The following is a 17,886-nucleotide window of genomic DNA, read 5'->3' as shown; positions in this document are numbered from 1 at the left end:
GAACCTAAAGCTAAGATGAATTAAATGACGCCTGAAGGTTAAAGAATTGCTGGAAGGGCACAATTCAGCATTACAGGTGCTTATCTCCTTCACAGAGTGTTCCTGCTACCATTTACTATGCAGAGTGAAGGCAGCTTATTCTATCTCAGCTGATGTTTGCAGCAGCATTGTTTTAAACATTTACCTTCCTCTCCCGACTAGTCAGTCAGAGGCCAATTGAGCTAAGAAAGCAGGGTTTAGTCTCTGTAGGGGCAGCTTGGAGAGCAGTCCATACTGCTAAGTGTCTGACAGGGAGACATCTTACCTCTGCTGGTCATCCCCATATTAATGCACCTTACAGACGTTTTAATTTAACTCATCCTAGACTAGTGTATTTATTTATTTATTTATTTTTTACTGCTGAAGACTTGGAAGACCTCTTAACCTACTATAGCATAATCAAGCGGCAAACACCCATTACCATTTTACGCACTGGAACTTTATTGTAACAACTCAGACTAAAAGCAGCTCCTTCAGGTAGTAATCAGAATGGTACAGGCTGAGGGAAGTGGGCAAGCTCACAACTTGTACCTGATCTGGTTTGGTAACGTACGCTGGGCTGTCTGAATTTCACTTGGAAAGTGAAGTGCAGGAGTCACTGCTGACTCTTCCTCTGATCTTGGTCGCAGGAGTAATTCAACCAGTCTAAAGGAATTTGTGCACCACTCAGCCTTCAACTGGGTCTGGTGACAAGCTAACATCTATTTCGGACTCCCCCTGCCAATAGCTGTCCAGCTTCCGTACTGTTCTCACTGAACAGCTGGGGAGCAGGCTGGAATAGGAAGTCATCCATCCCTTCGTACTAGCAGTGATCCCTGTATTTAGTGCCTGAACTGCTGCACTTTCACCTCCTGTATGTCCTTCTAGAAGGTAAGTGATCATAGTGGTAGGAAAAAAAAATAAACACCTTTGCTGCTGTACAAAATGTTTAAAAGAGTAATTTATTAGAAAGTATTATAAAAGCTGGTTTTAGCACGGGGGATGCATTCCACTAGAGAGAAAGAAGAACCAGAAACATGGTAGTTCTCTGGAACTTCAAATATGGGAAGGCTGTTCCCTACCTGTTGCTTCTGATCACATTTGGGGAAGATCTGGGCTCAGTATCCAAATCTACATTACAGAACCAAGCCTCCAACAAGAGATCCTACCTGAAGCAGGGAAGATTTCACAAGGAATGTTTTGTGCTCTCTGTATGCTCGCTTATAAAAAAAGCAGCGGGGACTATGGAGAATGGAAGAGGAGAAGCAGGCACAGTCAAAAGCATACCAGCACCATGCTGGACCAGGAAGAATACACGTGATCTAAGCTGTAGTAACTAGAACGTGATGTAGAGACGTCATCCACCCAAGGAAGGTCCAAGAGGTGAATTTTTTGGTAGGTCTAAAAGAATAACCTGTATTAAGTTTTATTTCCAGAGTTCTCCCAAAGGTTTATTCTGTACCTCCAGCATGGTTTCCTCTGCAATGGACTTAATTTCTCTGTGCAAGTCTTCTATGCTCTTTGAAGCATCAATCATCTGTTGCCAAAACACAAAATACAGAAACATGTTCCTCAATTTCCAACACAATGGGGAAAAAAACCACCTTCCTGCTATTTCTGCTCTCCCCCTTTACTCAATATTGTTACAATTCATGAGCAGTGAAAGGAGCTAGTTACACTTCTCATGCACTACTTCTGCACTGGAACTGGAAAATTTATTTTACACAGGAACAGACACTTAAGAAGTAGATGTGCGGCAGGATGAAGGGAAACAAAAAGGGACAGCTTGCTTGATTTTCACCTTTACAGAGATTGCAAGGCAACAGAACAGGTGTAAAGCAGTACAGCCCATATCAAAACTAAATTCCACAAAGCTTGTATTTAACAGGAGAAATTCCAAGCAGCAATGTTTTTCCTAATATTGTTTTAGAAAACATGACATTTCACTTCAGAATTACAGCTTGCAGGTCATCACAAGTCAACGTTAATTGGCAAAAGGTTTTGTTTCCATGGCTTTAAAATTATTTAGGAGCGACCAAGGCAAAGGAAGAACTTGGTTAAAAGACGTAAGCAGGTGCAGGTTGATCATGATGACCTATTTGATCATGATGACCTATGAATACTGGACCGCACAGCATTGTTGTGAAAGAGCAGACTGTGAGGCTATGCAATAAATACACTTCGTAATTAAATGGTAGTCTTCTCGTTATGGAACAGCTAATGACCCAGCTTTGTGCTCACACAATATTCTCAAGCAGATAGAGGACCTCAATTTATTCTTGTAATTGATGGTGTACTGAGCTCCATTTCATGTTCTGGACTACATGGATATTTGGCAACCGTTGATGTCTATTATTTTATCTGATGTTGAGGGGCAAATTGCCAGGAATGCTAACTGTACTGTTAATGGGTGCTGGAACTGGATTTCTGTGCTCACTTCAGGGATACCTGTCACCTCTACATCATCTGTTTTGGTATGTACCTGTTTAATAGCTCTGCAGTTTGGTGTATTTTAAACAGACATGTCACTGATACTTTAAATGAAAACTCCTTTCGCATAATGGGTAGAGAGATAGCAGATGACAAGTAATAAGGGAAATACATTCCACTGCTAGAATCTCTGGAAAATCAGGGTTTGCAGACTAGACGTTAGGTAAGTTCCATACTGTCTAATACAATAATTTTGACAGCATGCTCTTTTTTTTTTTAAAAAAAATTTGTGCTATGGTGTATGTTTTCTTCTCTTCTGCAAAACCAACAAACAAAAGCCTTCCCCCACCCAATAGGGCCCCTTACAGTATCCTGGAGCAGTGGGTGTCAGCAGTGCCCTGCTGCAGGCTACAGCAGCTTTGGCTGGTCCCCAGCACGCCCCCCCAACTTCTTGCCAAGGGCGGGAAGTGGGAAGCACAAGGGCACAACACACACAATCCAGGGGGGAGCCCTCTCGTGAGAGACCACCCCCAGTCTGTGACAGACCCCTTAGGGTTATTTCCTCACCTTCCAGTTTAACGTCTTGTCCTTCATCAGATGATAGAAGGACTGCAGAACTTTCTCTTGGAAGAGGCTGTTCTCGTAACGTTCACTTCCAAAGTCCCCTCGTGCTGCTGCTTCCTCTGGGCTTAACTGAAGAAACAGAATCAGGTCTGGCTTTGGGAGTCCAATGTCAGGCTGTTTGCACCAGTCCACGCAGAAGTTCTGTCCCAAACAAAGACAACCAAGTTTGAGGTGAAAGAAAGGAATGAGAACAAGGGAAAGAAGCAGGGTAGCTGGAGACTGGGGTAGGGGAGGAACAGTCAGAGAAGAGATGCAGCACAAATCACTGAATACAGCCCTACAAACTGAAAAGGTGATTTCCCAGCCTAAAATTCATGAATTCACTCCTGGCAATTTTGAGGGTCCAGATTTTCCTAGGTGCCGTGCCCCTCTCATGCTCACTGAAGTCAAGCAGAGCTAATGATTTTAACATCTCTTCCGCAAAGCCCAGCAGAGGGAAATAATGAGTCACATTTTGAAGTCCACACAGTGATCAGTCCAAAAGAAAGGTGCTCCCAAATATAAACGCCGTGCAGCTTTAGTAAGTTTGTGCCCATGGAGATACCTGTTTGAATACCTCCCGTACACCTTCTCAGCCCACCCAGGAATTCCAGCCCCGATGCAAGAGACAAAGCTTTCCAACTTTTTTGGATCCCGCTGACAAATTTGAAGACGTCCACGGGGGTATATGGATCCACAACATTGCAGAGACTGCTGAGGCTTGTCTGACCCTGTTACTCCTTGCTGCTCATCCACGTGGTGGACAGCGATGCAATCAGGGTGCACATACCAAGAGCGACCACCGGGCTTGGGGGGATGAGGATGACACAGGGCATGGGAGCCCAAGATCCACTCAGTTCTTCCAGAAAGGGGGAAAGGTCTAGGTAGGAATAAATTCAGGTCAACTCCCAGCTGCGTGGTTGCTGTTGCAGGCAAGCTTTCAGCTTCTGTGACCACAGGACACTCTTCAAGGACCGATGGCTACAGAGCAGGGATGGGATACATCCCAACGCAGGGCAAGAGCGTCTGTAGTGAAAAGAGCTTTAAACTAGGTATGTCAAGGGAACGCTTACAAGCTGTAGAGAACTGAAGGTGTCAGGCAAGGAGGAAGCGTCTAAGGGAAAATATGAGAGCAGAGGCTCTCTGGAAAGCGGCACTACTGGGGACCTATCTCAAGCACACAACATGGGAAACACCCAAGGAATGTCCCTGCACAGGACGCTGCGGGGCTGTGATCCTGCTCGGATTACAGGGGTGAGGTGGGACAGCCTGCCAGACTGCTGCGCTGCAATGGATCCACAGAGGCTGTTCAGGAAAGACAGGCTGGAAGGTGAGGAGGAAGAGGTTGTGCTGTTTGCAAAGGAGTGTCTGCAGCACAGGGAGCTTGGCCTTGGGATAGGAGATGAGCCAGGTGGGAGCCTATGGGTAAGGGTCAGGGACAGACCAGAAGACAGGACGTCGATGAAGCCTTCTTCATACAGATGGAAGAAGGGTCACAATTGCAGGCCCTGACAGTCATAGAAGACCTTAACCACCTGTGTATCTGCTGGGCACAAGCGGTCCAGGTTTCTCAGGAATGCTGAAGACAAATTCTCCACACAGGTATTCAATAAGTTAGCGAGTGAAGGTGCCCTGGTGGACTTGCTACTCACAAGTGAAGAGGAACTGGCTGAAGGTGTGAAGATCAAGGGCAGCCTTGGCTGAAGCGAACAGGATGGTGGCGGTTACAGTCCAGAGAGGAGTGAACAAGACAAACAGAACTGCGGGTCTGGACGTTAGCAGAGCAGATTTCTGTTTATCAGGGATCTCCTTAGCAGGGTGCCCAGGGAAACTGCCACGGAGGGAAAAGAACCCAGCAGAGCTGGTTGATCTTCACAGCCAGCCTCCTCAGAACAGAAAAGTGGAACATCCCACCGTGCAGAAAGCACGATAAACATGTGAGAAAGCTGACAGGAATAAACAAAGAACTCCTAACTAGGCCCAAAGTGCAGAAAGGAAGCAGACAGAAGATGGAAATAGGCACAACACCAAGCAATAATACAGAAACATTACTCAAGAGTGCAGGGAAGAAGCTGGAAAAGCCAAGGCTCAGCTGAAGTCAGAAGTAGTGAGGGATGTGAGTAACAAGGGCTTCTCTAAGGATGCTGGCAGCAGGAGGACGGCTAAGGAAAATGTAGGCCTGCTGCTCAGTGGGACTGGGGACCTAGTGCCAAGGGACAGAAAAGGCTGAAGTACCTGATGGGTTTTGCATCACTTTTCACTGAGAAGGTTTGCCCCCAGCCAGCCAGGTCCTCAAACCTACTAGCAAAGGGGGCAGGAGTGCAGCAGCACCTGCAGTAGAGAAAGACACATTTAGGGAAGCAGTCAAGCCAGCTGGACATATGCAAATTCACAGGACCAAATAGGATGCATCCACACATACTGAGGGAGCTGGTAATGTCGTGGCAAGGCACTCCATCACCTGTGAAAGGTCACGGCAAGCAAGCAAAGCTGAAGACTTTACAAGAGGTAAATATTGCACTCGTCTTCAAGAAGGAAGATCCAGGGAACTGCAGGCCAGTTGGCCTAACATCAGCTTCTGGGAAGGTACTGGACCAAATCCTCCTGAAAGCCATGTCCAGGCACATGAAGGAACAAGGCAACTGGGAACAGCCAGCAGGGATTTATCACCGGGAAACTCTGCCTGGCTCTCGTGACAGCCTTCTACAGTAAGGCCGGCTCTGAGGATATGAGGAGAGCAGTAGGTGCTTTGTACCTTGACGTAAGCATGACCTCCTTTCCACCAAGCTGGTGAGATACGAACTGGTAGGCAGACAGTCAAGTTGGCAAAAAAACGACGAGGCTGCTGGGCTGAGCGTGGTGACCAGTGGCACAAAGTCCAGCCGGTAGGTGGCTGCTGGTGCCAGCACTCAAGGATGAATATCCTTCATCAATTATCAATTATCCTTCATCAATCATTTGTTCAACATCTCTAACGACTGAAACGACAGGACAGGGCGTTCCCTCAGCAACCTTCTGGATGACACCAGGCGGGGACAGTGAGCACACAGGAGGGCAGGACTGCTATCTGGAGGGACACAACACACTGAGGAACAGGCTGCCAGGAACTTCAAGACATTCAGCAAAGGCAAACTCAAAATGTCCTACCCTGGGGAAGAAAAACCTGATGCACCAGGACAGGCTGGAGGCTGACCAGCTGGGCAGAAGCTCTGCAGAAAAGGGGCTGAGGCTCATGGTGGACACTGAGCTCACTGAGTCAGCAGCATGCCCTGGCCGCAAAGGCCAGCAGCAGCCTAGCTGTATAAGCACGAGGAGTGATCCTTCTTCCCGTCTGTCCTGCACCCACACCTGGAGTGCCATGTCTGGTTTGGGGTTCCCCAGTGCAACTCTGGAGTGAGCCTACCTCGCTAACAAATAACCTAACGAGTTTCTCTGTTCTTCTGGGGGAAGGGGTAGACACGGGCACACAGGCCACGTTAACATTTAAGCTGAAACTTTCATCCCCCATTTCAATCCGCATTTCCCCAGAAAAGGAGCCTGGGCCACACTGACCGACGTCGAGAGCAGGCCTCTCCCCGTTTCCTGTTTCTCCAAATACAGAGAGGCAGGGCCTGCTGGGTCCTTCACTCACCTCCTTGGCGCTTGTGAAGGCCACTCCAGAAAAGGCATATCTGTCAACCACAAGCGTGACCCCTTGACGTAGCTTCTCTTTCATTGAAGGCCTGAAAACCATAGAGAAGAAAAAATAAGTTACACTTCCGACTTCAAACTGATCATTAGCAGCATCAGGGTCATCCGTGACACTGACCATGAATCAATTCCTATTTGTGCTCTGTCCTCTAAGATATTAAGCAAATACCCTTTCGAGACACCCACATTCAGGGTGCACCAGTGCAGGGCATTGCTCTAGGCAGCTCCACAGCTTGCAGCAAGATCACCGATGAGCTACAGCCAGGCACGAACAGCTTAGTCTTCCTTCCTAAGTGGTGCAGTGGGTTTGAAATACTTGCCTCTGTCAGAGAAAAGCATCCTTTATTTACAGCAGACATTTCTTACTGCAGCTCACCCATCTGCCTCATGCTCTCCCAGTTTACTCGGCACTCCTGCTACAGCAGAATCAGCGAAGCTTTTTTTTAAAAACAGAAAACATTTTGCAGCACAGAGGCCCAGGTAAGCACAACAGCTGTCACCGACGGCCCCAGCTACACACACAAAGCCTCCGTTTGGCAAAAAACCACACGAGCAGTAGCTCCCAGGCTGGGGCAGCAGCTCAGTACACCAAAGGCTGTGCTCAGGGGCTCGGTGACGCTGCGGTTTGCCCACTCCCTTTGGGCTCCCAGGTGGCGGTGCTCAATCCAGGTGGCGATGAAATCCCCTGGTTTCTGTACCCGGCAGCACAGAGGGAGCTGCAGGGGACGAGCCCGAACCCTCCACCCACACCGGGAGGGCAGCTCACAGGGAGGGCAGCCCGTTTAGGGCGCTGCCTGGGGCTGGAGGGGAACGGGCACAGGCTCCTGGCCTCGAGCAGGCCGTGCCTGGCCCTGACCCCGACCCCCAGCCCGGCGGGGGCTCGCTGCTCGCTCAGGCCGGGCCCGAGGGCAGCAGCAGGGCTGAGGGGCGCAGGGCTGAGGGGGTGCCCGCCTCCCCCCCCCCCCCGACCCCCGCCATCTTTACACGTGCTCCCAGCGGTTGGCGGAGAACAGGAGGTGCACGGCGTGGTCCTCCACGTCCTTCTCCCCCACCAGGTAGGCTCCCAGCAGCCGCCCGATCTCCGTCGTCCTCTCTGCAACCGAAGGGGCGACACAGCTCGGTGGCGGCGGCGGTAACGGCGGCAGCACCCCCCCTCCCCCCGACGCCCCCCCCCCCCCCCGAGCCCCAGCCCCCGCGTACCGGGGAAGCGGAGGAGGTCGGCGCGGTGCCCGCCGGCCCGCAGCGCCTCCACCAGCCGCCGGCCCTGCGTGCTCTTGCCGGCCCTGTCCATCCCTTCCAGCACGATCAGCGCCCCCCGGCCGCACGCCATGCCGCCCGCTCCCGCTCCCGGTCCCGCGCCCCGCCCCGCCCCGGCGGCGCTCTGGGCAGCGGGGAGCCACAGAGGCGGCGGAGTCCTCCAAAAGGGAGGCCGGGCCCGCCGTTAAGGGGGGGGCGGGGGCGGTGCTCGCCCGCCGTTTTGAGGGAAAAAACGGGGAGAACGGGCAAAGGGCGCGCGGTGGGGTGGGGGGGGGGGGGAGGCGGCGAGGCGCAGCGCCCCCCAGAGGGCACCGAGGGAGCGCCGGGCCCCGTTGTGAGGGGTGAAGCGAGTGGTCCCGCCCCCCTTATGAATATGCAATACGTGGCGGCCAATGGGCGCGGGCGGCTCATGAATATGCGATGAGGTCGAGGCCGCGGCCCGTGCGCGGCGGGGCCGGCCGGCGGCGGAGCGGGGCGGGGCGGGCGGCACAAGATGGCGGCCGCCATGTACCTGGAGCACTACCTGGACAGTGAGCGCCGGGCGCGGGGGGCGGCGGGCGGCGGGGCCGTGAGGGGGCGCGGCGCTGAGGGGGCTCTGTGCTCGTTTCAGGCATCGAGAACCTGCCCTGCGAGCTGCAGCGCAACTTCCAGCTGATGCGGGAGCTCGACCAGCGGACGGAAGGTGCGTGCGGAGGCGGCGGCAGGGAGCCGCGGCACCGGGGCCGGGGGGGAGCCGCGGGGGCTGGGCTGCGGGGGGGGCTGCGGGGATGGGGAAGGGGCCGGAGGGGGGCTGGTGCCTGGGTTTGTTCGGCCCGGAGCGGAGCAGGCTGAGGGGAGGCCTCATGGCAACCTGCAGCTCCCTCCCGAGGGGCAGGCGCTGAGCTCCGGGGACAGCGACGGGACCCGAGGGGTCGGCATGGGGCTGGGACGGGGGAGGGCCGGGGGAGGGTGTCAGGAAAAGGATCTTCACCCAGAGGGTGGTCGGGCACCGGGGCAGGCTGCTCACGTTCACGGCACCGAGCCTGCTGGAGTTCAAGAAGCATTTGGACAAGGCTCTGGGACACACGGTTTGGTTTTCGGGCGGTCCTGTGTGGAGCCAGGAGTTGGACCCGGTGATCTTTGTGGGTCCCTTCCAACTCAGGAGCTTCCCTGTTTCCCTCAACCAGTCTCATGCTGGTTTTCTGGGAGTCCTACAGCTCACTGGGCAGGGGGTTTCATTTTCAGCTGTTGCTTGCTAACTTGTAGTTATGTATAATTGTGGTCACTGTACCTGATTGCCCCTTGGACGTTCTTGCTGTCAGACATACTTATTTTCACATCTACTGAATTGTAGATTGCTGCATGCCTTTAAGACTTCTTTTCCTTTTTTTTTTTTTTTTGAGGTTTCTGTTGACATGTGATTGTGCATTAATGATTTTCAATTTGAGACATTAAAACAAAGCCATGCAGCAAATACAGTGTTCTTCATACGGAAAGAGAGGTTGAAGTTGGTGAACCTATTGATTCTGTTTCTGGTCTTAACTGAGCCTCTCCTCTGAACAGCAAAACACTTGAGAAACCAGCACTATACCACAGGTGTTGAAGACAGTATGCCTTTAAATTAATCTTTAATAAAAAAAGGTAAATGCATTAAAGAATCAAGGCAAGTCCAAAAACTCTCTGGAGGGGTCTTCTAAATACTAGAGAGAGGTAGAAGGTAAAAATACTTCCTTTGGATGATGGCTTTCTCACGTATGTGTACCGTGTCTCTGCTTTTCAGATAAGAAAGCAGAAATTGACAGTCTTGCAGCAGAATACATTGAATCTGTAAAGAACATGTTGCCCGAGGAGCGAGTGGAACACCTGAAAAAAATCCAAAGTGCCTACAGTAAATGTAAAGAGTACAGCGACGATAAAGTACAGCTGGCCATGCAGACATATGAGATGGTGAGGACCAAAAACAGTGAGACTCGTAAATAGAATCATAATCTGGACTGGGGCTGGTGACAGACTTGAGAGGTGCTTCTGCAGCATCCGTTTGTCTTTTTCCTGGCGTATTTGCCTTTAATATCTTACTGAAACAAAGTATTAGTTCTTAAGCTTCCTTTTCTTACTGTTATCCTCCCCCCCCCCTCCAAAAAAAAAAGGCCTCCCCTTGTGTTCCTGGGTTTTGTGTCAAGTAGGCTTCTCTACTGATTAAAGGTTGGTGATCGCTTTATCAGAAGTACACATCTGCTGTCTAATAATGACAGCATATTTACCCCACCCACTCCCCTTTCACCCACTAATTCATTTAGGCCTGGTCTTGGTCATAAACAACATTTTTTAGGTCAGCTTTAAAGCTGTATTGTGGAGGAGTTGAGGGAAATCTTTCCAGTTTCTTGGGTTTCCAGGTGACAGAGGCATGGAGACCGGTCAGCTCCACTGTTTTGGCTGTATACTAGATGTCAAACTTGCAGTGAGAAAATATCTTTTCTTAAGGTGCAGCTTTCCACTTTTCTCCTGTTCTGCACCTACTCCTGTCTGTTTATCTGTCCCTTGAGTAATTCTTATCTCTGCCTATTTTATCCCATAGGTGCATCTTAAACGAGGGGAATCCTTTTTGTCTGTTCTTAGCATGTTTTATGTAGCTTCTAGAGATGCTCTGGATTCTAATTAAAAGTGACAGCTGCAGCTGGAGTACTTTTTATTGACGTCAAACACTGCAGAAAAGGAAATTATTTCACAGGGATTGAAAAGCATCCTAGATAAACACTAACTTCATGAATAGGTACTGCAGCAACATGGTTTGGGGGTGAGGGATGAGGGTTAAAACACCTTTGCTACATCTCTGTTCTGTAAGCCACATTATTGTCACCAGGGTATTATGAGATACTTACGTAATGTGTACTGACTTGATATTGGAGATGGCTTGTATTTGTTATTCAATTTCATTAAATAGCATGCTAGTGAAATACTAGAGAAAATGTTGCCGCCTTTAATGGATATCAGTTGAATAATATATTTTTTAGATGGCCAGGAGAAAACAATCTTTAAATATCTTTCATCATTTTGTTTTGTTCTGCAAACCATTAGTCTAGTTGTTTTGACTCTCCTTTATGCCGCCTTCCCCCACCCCCTTTTCCTTTATTTCTCTTTGCTTGCATTGGGATTGGGTTCTCTTGCTTTTAGCAAGCTTGCTTCAGCTTTTTTCTTTCTCTGTTTGCTTTAATTCCCATTGTATGTACCATTTCCCTTCTTCCAGTTTGGTACACCTCTCACGCCTTGCCTTCAAGTGTTACATTCCTGTTCATGCTGATAGCAGCCAAGTTACTAGACCTTCCTGTTCTTGGTTTAAGAGTTGTTTTGTTTTGTTTTGTTTTTTTAATAATTCAGTTTGTGGTTTCCTCTTCTGTGCAGGTGGATAAGCATATCCGCCGGCTGGATGCAGACTTGGCACGGTTTGAAGCAGATCTGAAAGATAAACTGGAAGGCAGCGACTTTGAAAACCCTGGAGCACGAAGCCTGAAAAGTGCGTAAATGTTATGTGTTTGACAGCCTTTTTCAGCATGGAGCGTAACCAGAGAGGCTAAAATATAGAGTTGGGCTGTCGTTTCAGGAGGCTATGGTGCTCTCCTGTACTTGTGAATGCTCTTCAGATATTTACAGTGTTGCGCTGACCAATGAACAGGGGGAAGGAAAAAATCTAGTGCTAGTATCTAACCTGCGCGCTCTCCTTGTCAGAGCATCCTGAGGTGGCCCATGGTCACTGGTTGTCAGTCATGGTGACTGGTTGTCACTGGCTAAGGGGGATCTAACCGAGGCAAAACTGAACTGATGTTCAGCCCATAGTTCCTACACCTCTTGAGTTTAACGGTTGGCTTCAGACTTGATCTATTACTGAGTAAGTTCTAAGATCTTTTGGAGAAGACATCTGCTTATTTTCCTGCTTTTACTGGATTTGGATATTAGTCAAGCTGAGAACAGCAGGAAAAATTAAGAGGTAAAGGAAGATACCAATTTCTGTAACATATACAGGAAATCTCCTGTAACTACGGTGAAACTTGGTTACGGTTAACATCAACACAGCTTTATGCCTTTGAGCTATGAAATAAAGAGTAAGATGAGGAGTACGGACCTGTGGAGATAAAAGTTAAGTCAGTAGCTGAGTAACCAATTAACTGGCCAAATGTTTAAAAATATACTTATTATTTTTTAAATCTGCATTATGTCACATCTGATCAAATGTGATGCTGTTTAAATCTTGTGTGACACTATGCACTGACATTGTACTGTAGTGATTTAATTGCCAGAACTGCAAACATAGGAATTAGGCGCTTAGTAATACTACTTGCAAGCTTGGCGTGTTTGTGGCAGAAAAGTGTATGTATATTTCAGAATCGGTGTTTGTATTGAATTACGTATCACGGAAGGATTTCAAAACAAATGCACCAAAAGTAAAATACCTGGGGATGTTTCTGGTATTCAAAGAAGCTGAAACAATGCACTTTTTTTCTTTTATAGAGGGACGAAGTCAAAAAGACAAAAGAGGCTCTCGTGGTCGAGGCAGGCGAACATCTGAAGAAGATACACCAAAGAAAAAGAAACTCAAAGGAGGGTAAGACACCCAGCTACAGTTCTGGTGACTTTGGCTCAACGTTTCATGAATTTTCCCTAAACTCATGTTACCTTATTTATGACTCTCCTGTCAGGGTGTTAATGGTGGTTAGGTTATTGTGGTCTTAACTATATTTCATTAGAGTCCTCTTTAGGACAAGTCAGATTTGTTAATTAACTCCTTGCTTGACATGTGGAAACTCAGCATGCTTGGAATGCCCTCTGTCTGGAAGGACAAGATCAGAGCCTGTGTTGCTGTTGGCAAGCTGGTAGAAAATAGCTTTGATTTTTGTCATGCAGCTATTTTTAAACGTTGCTTGCAATACTCATTGCAAAGAAACACTTGCCTATTGGGACAAATACTGATGTTGTATTGCTGTTGTGGAAATCTTGGAGAGTTTTTTGTGGTTGTTTTCAAACAACTGTGTCCTAAATAGTCTTGAATAATATAATTCCATTTTGTGAGGCAAGGAAGAAAGCACATCACCTCCATCACGTGATTTTTTTTTTTAACCCAGTTAATTCTACTATCTTCAATTGGCTAAATGGAGGGGCAAGAAAAGAATGTATTTTCTATTACGTGTTACTGACGTGTCAGAGCAAGGGGGTTCCCTCATGCCTGGCAGAGAAAGAAGAATATATATTAAAATGGACTGGGGAAAAAAAGGCAGATTATTCTGCCATGCAAACAGAAGTGAGTTGTATGTTCATTTGGTTACTTTAGTCATGTCATCTACAAATCATTCTCTTAATCTTTATAGTCGAGCTCATATTTTTGTGTTTGATCAAACCTGCTTTATGTTTTTAATTATTGGACAATATATGAATGTGTAATTAAACTCTCAAGTGGGTTCAATGATTTCTAAGGAAGATATTGTTAAAAACTAATTTTCCCAAGAGGGATTTAGATCTTGGAAATGTATAGTTGTCCATAACTGAAAAGTCTTTTGTCCTCAAACTGTTCTTGTCTACAGCTCTGAGTTTGCTGATACCATCCTGTCAGTGCATCCCTCAGATGTCCTAGACATGCCAGTGGACCCCAACGAGCCCACCTACTGCTTGTGTCACCAGGTGTCGTACGGAGAAATGATCGGCTGTGACAACCCAGATGTAAGCACTTGGTTTGTTGTCAAAAGGCGCTCTGTGTCTTTCGAAATGATGATTGCAACATCACAGCACTGTGAAATCTGAGGGGGGTACTTGCTCAATTAGATCATCCAAAACAAACGTAACGCTTGTGAAATGCTAAGCATCTCTTCTGAGGATTTTTTCTTTGTTTTGCAGTGCCCAATTGAATGGTTCCACTTTGCTTGTGTGGATCTCACCACCAAACCAAAAGGGAAATGGTAAGGAGGACACACAGGCTTTTTACTTTTACCAACCTACATTTTCCCTCAACAAGAATCACAAAAAGAATCGAAACCCTATTGTGACCCTTCCTGACAAAGGAACTTTGCTCTTGTCATCAGAGCTTTGCATCCTGTAGGGTTTGAGACTGCAATTTTGTGAAGGCAGAAGGGGAACTTGTTTATTAGGGGCTGCTTCCATGGGAGTCTTAGTTGCCACAGATTTTGGTGGGAGCAAAACAAGGACCTGGGTGTATGTAAATTTTCACGGTAAGTAGAGCAGTTCATGAGCTGAGGCTTGTGTCAATATGTATGTCTTATATCTCACGTTTGCTGTATTGCTGTGCAACTGTTGTTGTGGTTAAGGTTGAGAAAATAATTCTTTTTTTTCCCATTTATGGAAACAAAGTGTTAGAATTCTGTTTAGGTTTTGCTTACGTGCCCATCTTTGAAAGTCATACGCTTGTTCTGTACTTGCTTTATCAAAGGACAAAAACTTTGTGTAATTGTTCTCTTTACAATTAAAATGCCACACTCTGCAGTTAGCATAAGAAAAGTGAATTTTCAAGAGGAAATGAAATTGTGCTACTGTATTAAGTGGGGACAAATAACATGACTAAAATGTTTATTTTACAGAACACAGCGTGATGGGAATAATCGTAAGCGTGCAAGTGCATAGAGCAGTAGGTCACTGCATTCCAATCAGATACTGAAGTAAACCGGTGATAGCATGGAGCTGAAGTTTAATGGCTAGCCACTGAGTTAAATGCTGATTGTTTCAGTAAGCAGACTTTGAGACGTAAATATACCTATTTGATGGGCTCCTCTCATCTATCTGTAAGACGCTTATCAGAAACAAGCTGAAGTAGAAGTGAACTGCAGCCATCTGCAGTCACTGGAGGGAGAGGAAGGAATGAACTGGAGGAAAATATCTTATTTTCTCTGACTTTGTTACTTGGAGTAACTTTTAGGTGAATGAAATGGGGGAATCATGGCTGTGAGGGGCAGCCCTGGAAGCCTTTTAGTGCTGTTCACCAGAGTCTGTACAATTCCTTTCCTGTTTGCCCAGTCTTCCTACATGTCATGAAGTTGTTGCTATTAGTTAAAATTACCACCCCTCCTGCTCATTTCCAAATGATAGAAAGAGCTCTTGAGTGATATGTTGTTATCTTCAGGAACTAATTACTGTCTTTTTGTTATTCTTTTTCCCTGTAGGTTTTGTCCACGTTGTGTTCAGGAAAGAAAGAAAAAGAAGTAAGGAGTAGAGGGGAATACGTCCTTTGAGGCTAGAAGAGTTTTTTAATATATTCCTTCCTTCAAGTTGCAATATCATCTTTTTGATTTTGATTTTAAAACCTACCCTCTTCCTTTTTCTGATACGATATTTAATTGTCCAGTGGCCAGTTGTAATTCCTGTTCTTTCATAAGAAAATGACTGCGGGAGGGAGGGAATCTGCCACAGGGATTTTATTTATGTTACACTTGCACAACACTGTAATCAGTGTTACTATGAAGTGTTAGGGCAGCCAGTAGCTGCAAGTCTGCTAGTTTATAGGAGTCTGTGAAACCACGTAAGGCGTTGCAGGCACATGAGATACCTGTAACTTCACGGTGCATTGCCATCACTGAAGTCGTTCAGTTACCTGGAGCTTAGCATGGTAGAGAAAAAGGAACTGTCTCTATTGTAGCCTGCAGAAGAGGAATAGTTTTGGTGTGAAGTCCATTTGTTCTGCAGTTTTGTTGTACAGAGGAACAAGAAAGCTGGTCAGCTGTTTCCAATGTCTGTTTCCTCAAAGCCAAATACTGTGCTTAGTTTTGACAGGGTAGGGATGGGATGGAGATAAGACCGTATCTTCTCTTCTGGGGAATTTCTTCTGTCTAACTTTGCACTGCCATTATTTTACTTGATCTTGCTTGCATTCATGTGAACCTTAAGAGAAGCAAAACATCTGGCTTTTTGCCTCCTATAAAAGGTTTGTCTCTTCTGGGACAAGAGCTTTAAATCTCACAGGAATTGTCCTGCAGTGTTTCTTACTGACAGTAGTACTGAGAGAGTGAGTTACCTTTCCTGTCAGTTTTCATTTCTTTGGAAATTCTTTAAGTATATTACTGTGAAGTTGAAACCTAGAGTATTGTTATAGAGGGTCTGATTTATTCGTAACAGAAGATGAAGGCCTTATTTTTATTACTTGTGTATGCCTGCGTTGCACCTCAGTAAATCAGGAAAAGAAGCTTTAAGGGAATCCTCTGCAAGGATAACACGTACATTCCTGTGATGGTGCAGCAAAGCTGAAAGAAGGGTGGCCATTAGGTAGCTTGGTGGAGGTTGTGGTGTGTTAATAGAATTTGCTATGAAGCTGTCTTATTGAAGAAGGCAATTCAGTAGGAATGTTTTAAAATGACATCTTGCCTTCTTAGTAGGGGCATATTTGCCTGTTCTTGACTTCTTTAAGCTGCCTTTCAGATCTTGAATGTGAATCCTTGCTGTCATCACCGTGCCAGTTGCTGCAGCAGAAGGATGAGAAGGAAATCAGTAATAGGAAAACTCAAATCTTTTTGTGTGTGTGTGTTTTTTGGTTTTTTTTGGTGTTTTTTTTCCCCTCCTTTGAGTTATAGCAGATTCAGAAGCTGAGGGAAGAACAGAGATAAGTATTGTCTTTAGATATATCCTGGATTATTGGGCTTAATTGCCTACACAAAAATGTTGTGGGTAAAGGTTTTTCTGCTAGGGGAGGGAGAAAACACCAAAACCCTGCAGCAGTACAGACCAGGGTTCATGAACTCTTCCAGCTGTGGTCTGTGATGGGTGTTTATGGCAGCTCTGTGCAGGGCTGTGTGTTACTTGGCATACCATTGTGCGGAGCTCTTGGTGCAGACTGTTGGAAATGCTTCCAGATAAGCTTTTCTTCTGCTTTAAAAGCAATCTGAATAAACAGTACAGAGGGGGGTGAGGGGGGAAAAAAACCAAAACAACACTGTTCTAGTTGGACTTTGGCAACAGCTTCTGAAAGAACTTTGTTGTTGTTTTTTTGGTTGTTTTTTCTTGCCCTGGCCCTCTTACTTGTGCTTTGCAGTGAAAGTAGAACACAGCTCTTGCCTGTTTTCCTTTCCTGCTTTGCTCTGCTGGGTTTTGTAGATGCTACAGGTACGTAAGGACTCTTGCAGAAGAAACATTTTGATACTGAGACAGGTTTTCTGTGAACGTTTTGATTTATTGCATCCGCTATGCAAAAAGACCTGTCTCCAGGGCCCTCTCGTTTGAAGTGTGATGTTGTACATGTCCTTGTTAGGTTGCATCACTCCATGCTATATATGAAGTTTCCATAGCTATGTTTACAAGACAATGTATGTTTCTCATTGTTGTCATTGTAAAAGCACCCCAAAACCACACAGACGAATTAGAAACGGATTGAGGGTGAGAGGGGGAGAAGCAGCACAATCATGTAAACCTGATCTTAGAAATACAGTCAGCCCTCTTCTTTCTGCCTCTGTTTTGAGAGTAAATTCAATTGTGATACCTCATGAGCCAGCCTGTAATTCAGTAACCAGTGGGTGAGACCTGTACCTCATTGATCTGCTACACTGGATTAATGTAAGAGTGTAACCGTGTCCTGAAGGCTAGTGGTGATGCTGTTTCACCTTTTATTTTCCCCTTCCATCCAATGGTATTGTAAAAATTTTTTCCCCTTCTCCTAAGGCTTTAATAGTAGTGCTATCACCATAGATTAAGCATTTGATTTGAAACAATCTCAAAGTTAGATTGCGCCTCTTTGGAGGTCTTGCTGGAAGCATGCAAGTATGGAAATGTGCAGCTGTGGATGAATAAGAGCAAAGCTAGCTGCCCTAAACTCAGAAAGGATGGTCAGGTAGGACAGCAAATTTTTTGTTAGCAAGTGCTTTCCTGGGCTCGGAAGAACAGATGTTTTCCATTTTAACCAGCAAAGCAAAAAAAAAAAAAGTGCTAGAA

General features: G+C 46.6%; 2 protein-coding genes across 3 annotated transcripts; one reads left to right on the top strand and one right to left on the bottom strand.

The window, feature by feature from the left end:
- Nucleotides 1-456: 456 nt before the first annotated feature.
- DTYMK (deoxythymidylate kinase) lies at nt 457-8,204 on the bottom strand. The gene is made up of 5 exons (XM_067002477.1): nt 7,942-8,204; nt 7,726-7,834; nt 6,683-6,773; nt 3,016-3,213; nt 457-1,555 (listed from the first exon to the last, which is right to left on the bottom strand). The coding sequence occupies exons 1-5, from the start codon at nt 8,069-8,071 to the stop codon at nt 1,445-1,447; spliced, it is 639 nt and encodes a 212-aa protein (XP_066858578.1). The 5' UTR covers nt 8,072-8,204; the 3' UTR covers nt 457-1,444.
- A 77-nt stretch (nt 8,205-8,281) lies between these two features.
- On the top strand, nt 8,282-16,872 carry ING5 (inhibitor of growth family member 5). Of its 2 annotated transcripts, XR_010833581.1 has the most exons (9): nt 8,282-8,528; nt 8,609-8,680; nt 9,758-9,924; nt 11,377-11,488; nt 12,481-12,574; nt 13,548-13,683; nt 13,858-13,919; nt 14,556-14,700; nt 15,135-16,872. XR_010833581.1 is itself a non-coding variant. In XM_067002476.1 (8 exons), the coding sequence occupies exons 1-8, from the start codon at nt 8,492-8,494 to the stop codon at nt 15,175-15,177; spliced, it is 723 nt and encodes a 240-aa protein (XP_066858577.1). In that variant the 5' UTR covers nt 8,284-8,491; the 3' UTR covers nt 15,178-16,872. The 2 variants fall into 2 exon arrangements, 1 of the variants encoding a protein (XP_066858577.1); XM_067002476.1 differs by lacking the exon at nt 14,556-14,700 and having other exon boundaries at nt 8,284-8,528.
- The last annotated feature ends 1,014 nt before the right edge of the window (nt 16,873-17,886 follow it).

This window comes from Anser cygnoides, chromosome 9 (genome assembly GCF_040182565.1).
Source record: "Anser cygnoides isolate HZ-2024a breed goose chromosome 9, Taihu_goose_T2T_genome, whole genome shotgun sequence".
NCBI lineage: Eukaryota > Metazoa > Chordata > Aves > Anseriformes > Anatidae > Anser > Anser cygnoides.
This window is presented reverse-complemented; position numbering and strand designations above follow the sequence as displayed.

Coding starts and splice junctions, on each gene's coding strand:
- DTYMK (XM_067002477.1), bottom strand. CDS start 8,071: ATGGCGTGCGGCCGGGGGGCGCTGATCGTGCTGGAAGGGATGGACAGG. Junction 3,214..6,682: donor CCTTCACAAGCGCCAAGGAG/GTGAGTGAAGGA, acceptor TGTTTGGGACAG/AACTTCTGCGTGGACTGGTG. Junction 1,556..3,015: donor ACAAGACGTTAAACTGGAAG/GTGAGGAAATAA, acceptor TTTTGGCAACAG/ATGATTGATGCTTCAAAGAG.
- ING5 (XM_067002476.1), top strand. CDS start 8,492: ATGGCGGCCGCCATGTACCTGGAGCACTACCTGGACA. Junction 9,925..11,376: donor CCATGCAGACATATGAGATG/GTGAGGACCAAA, acceptor TCTTCTGTGCAG/GTGGATAAGCATATCCGCCG. Junction 13,684..13,857: donor TCGGCTGTGACAACCCAGAT/GTAAGCACTTGG, acceptor TTTGTTTTGCAG/TGCCCAATTGAATGGTTCCA.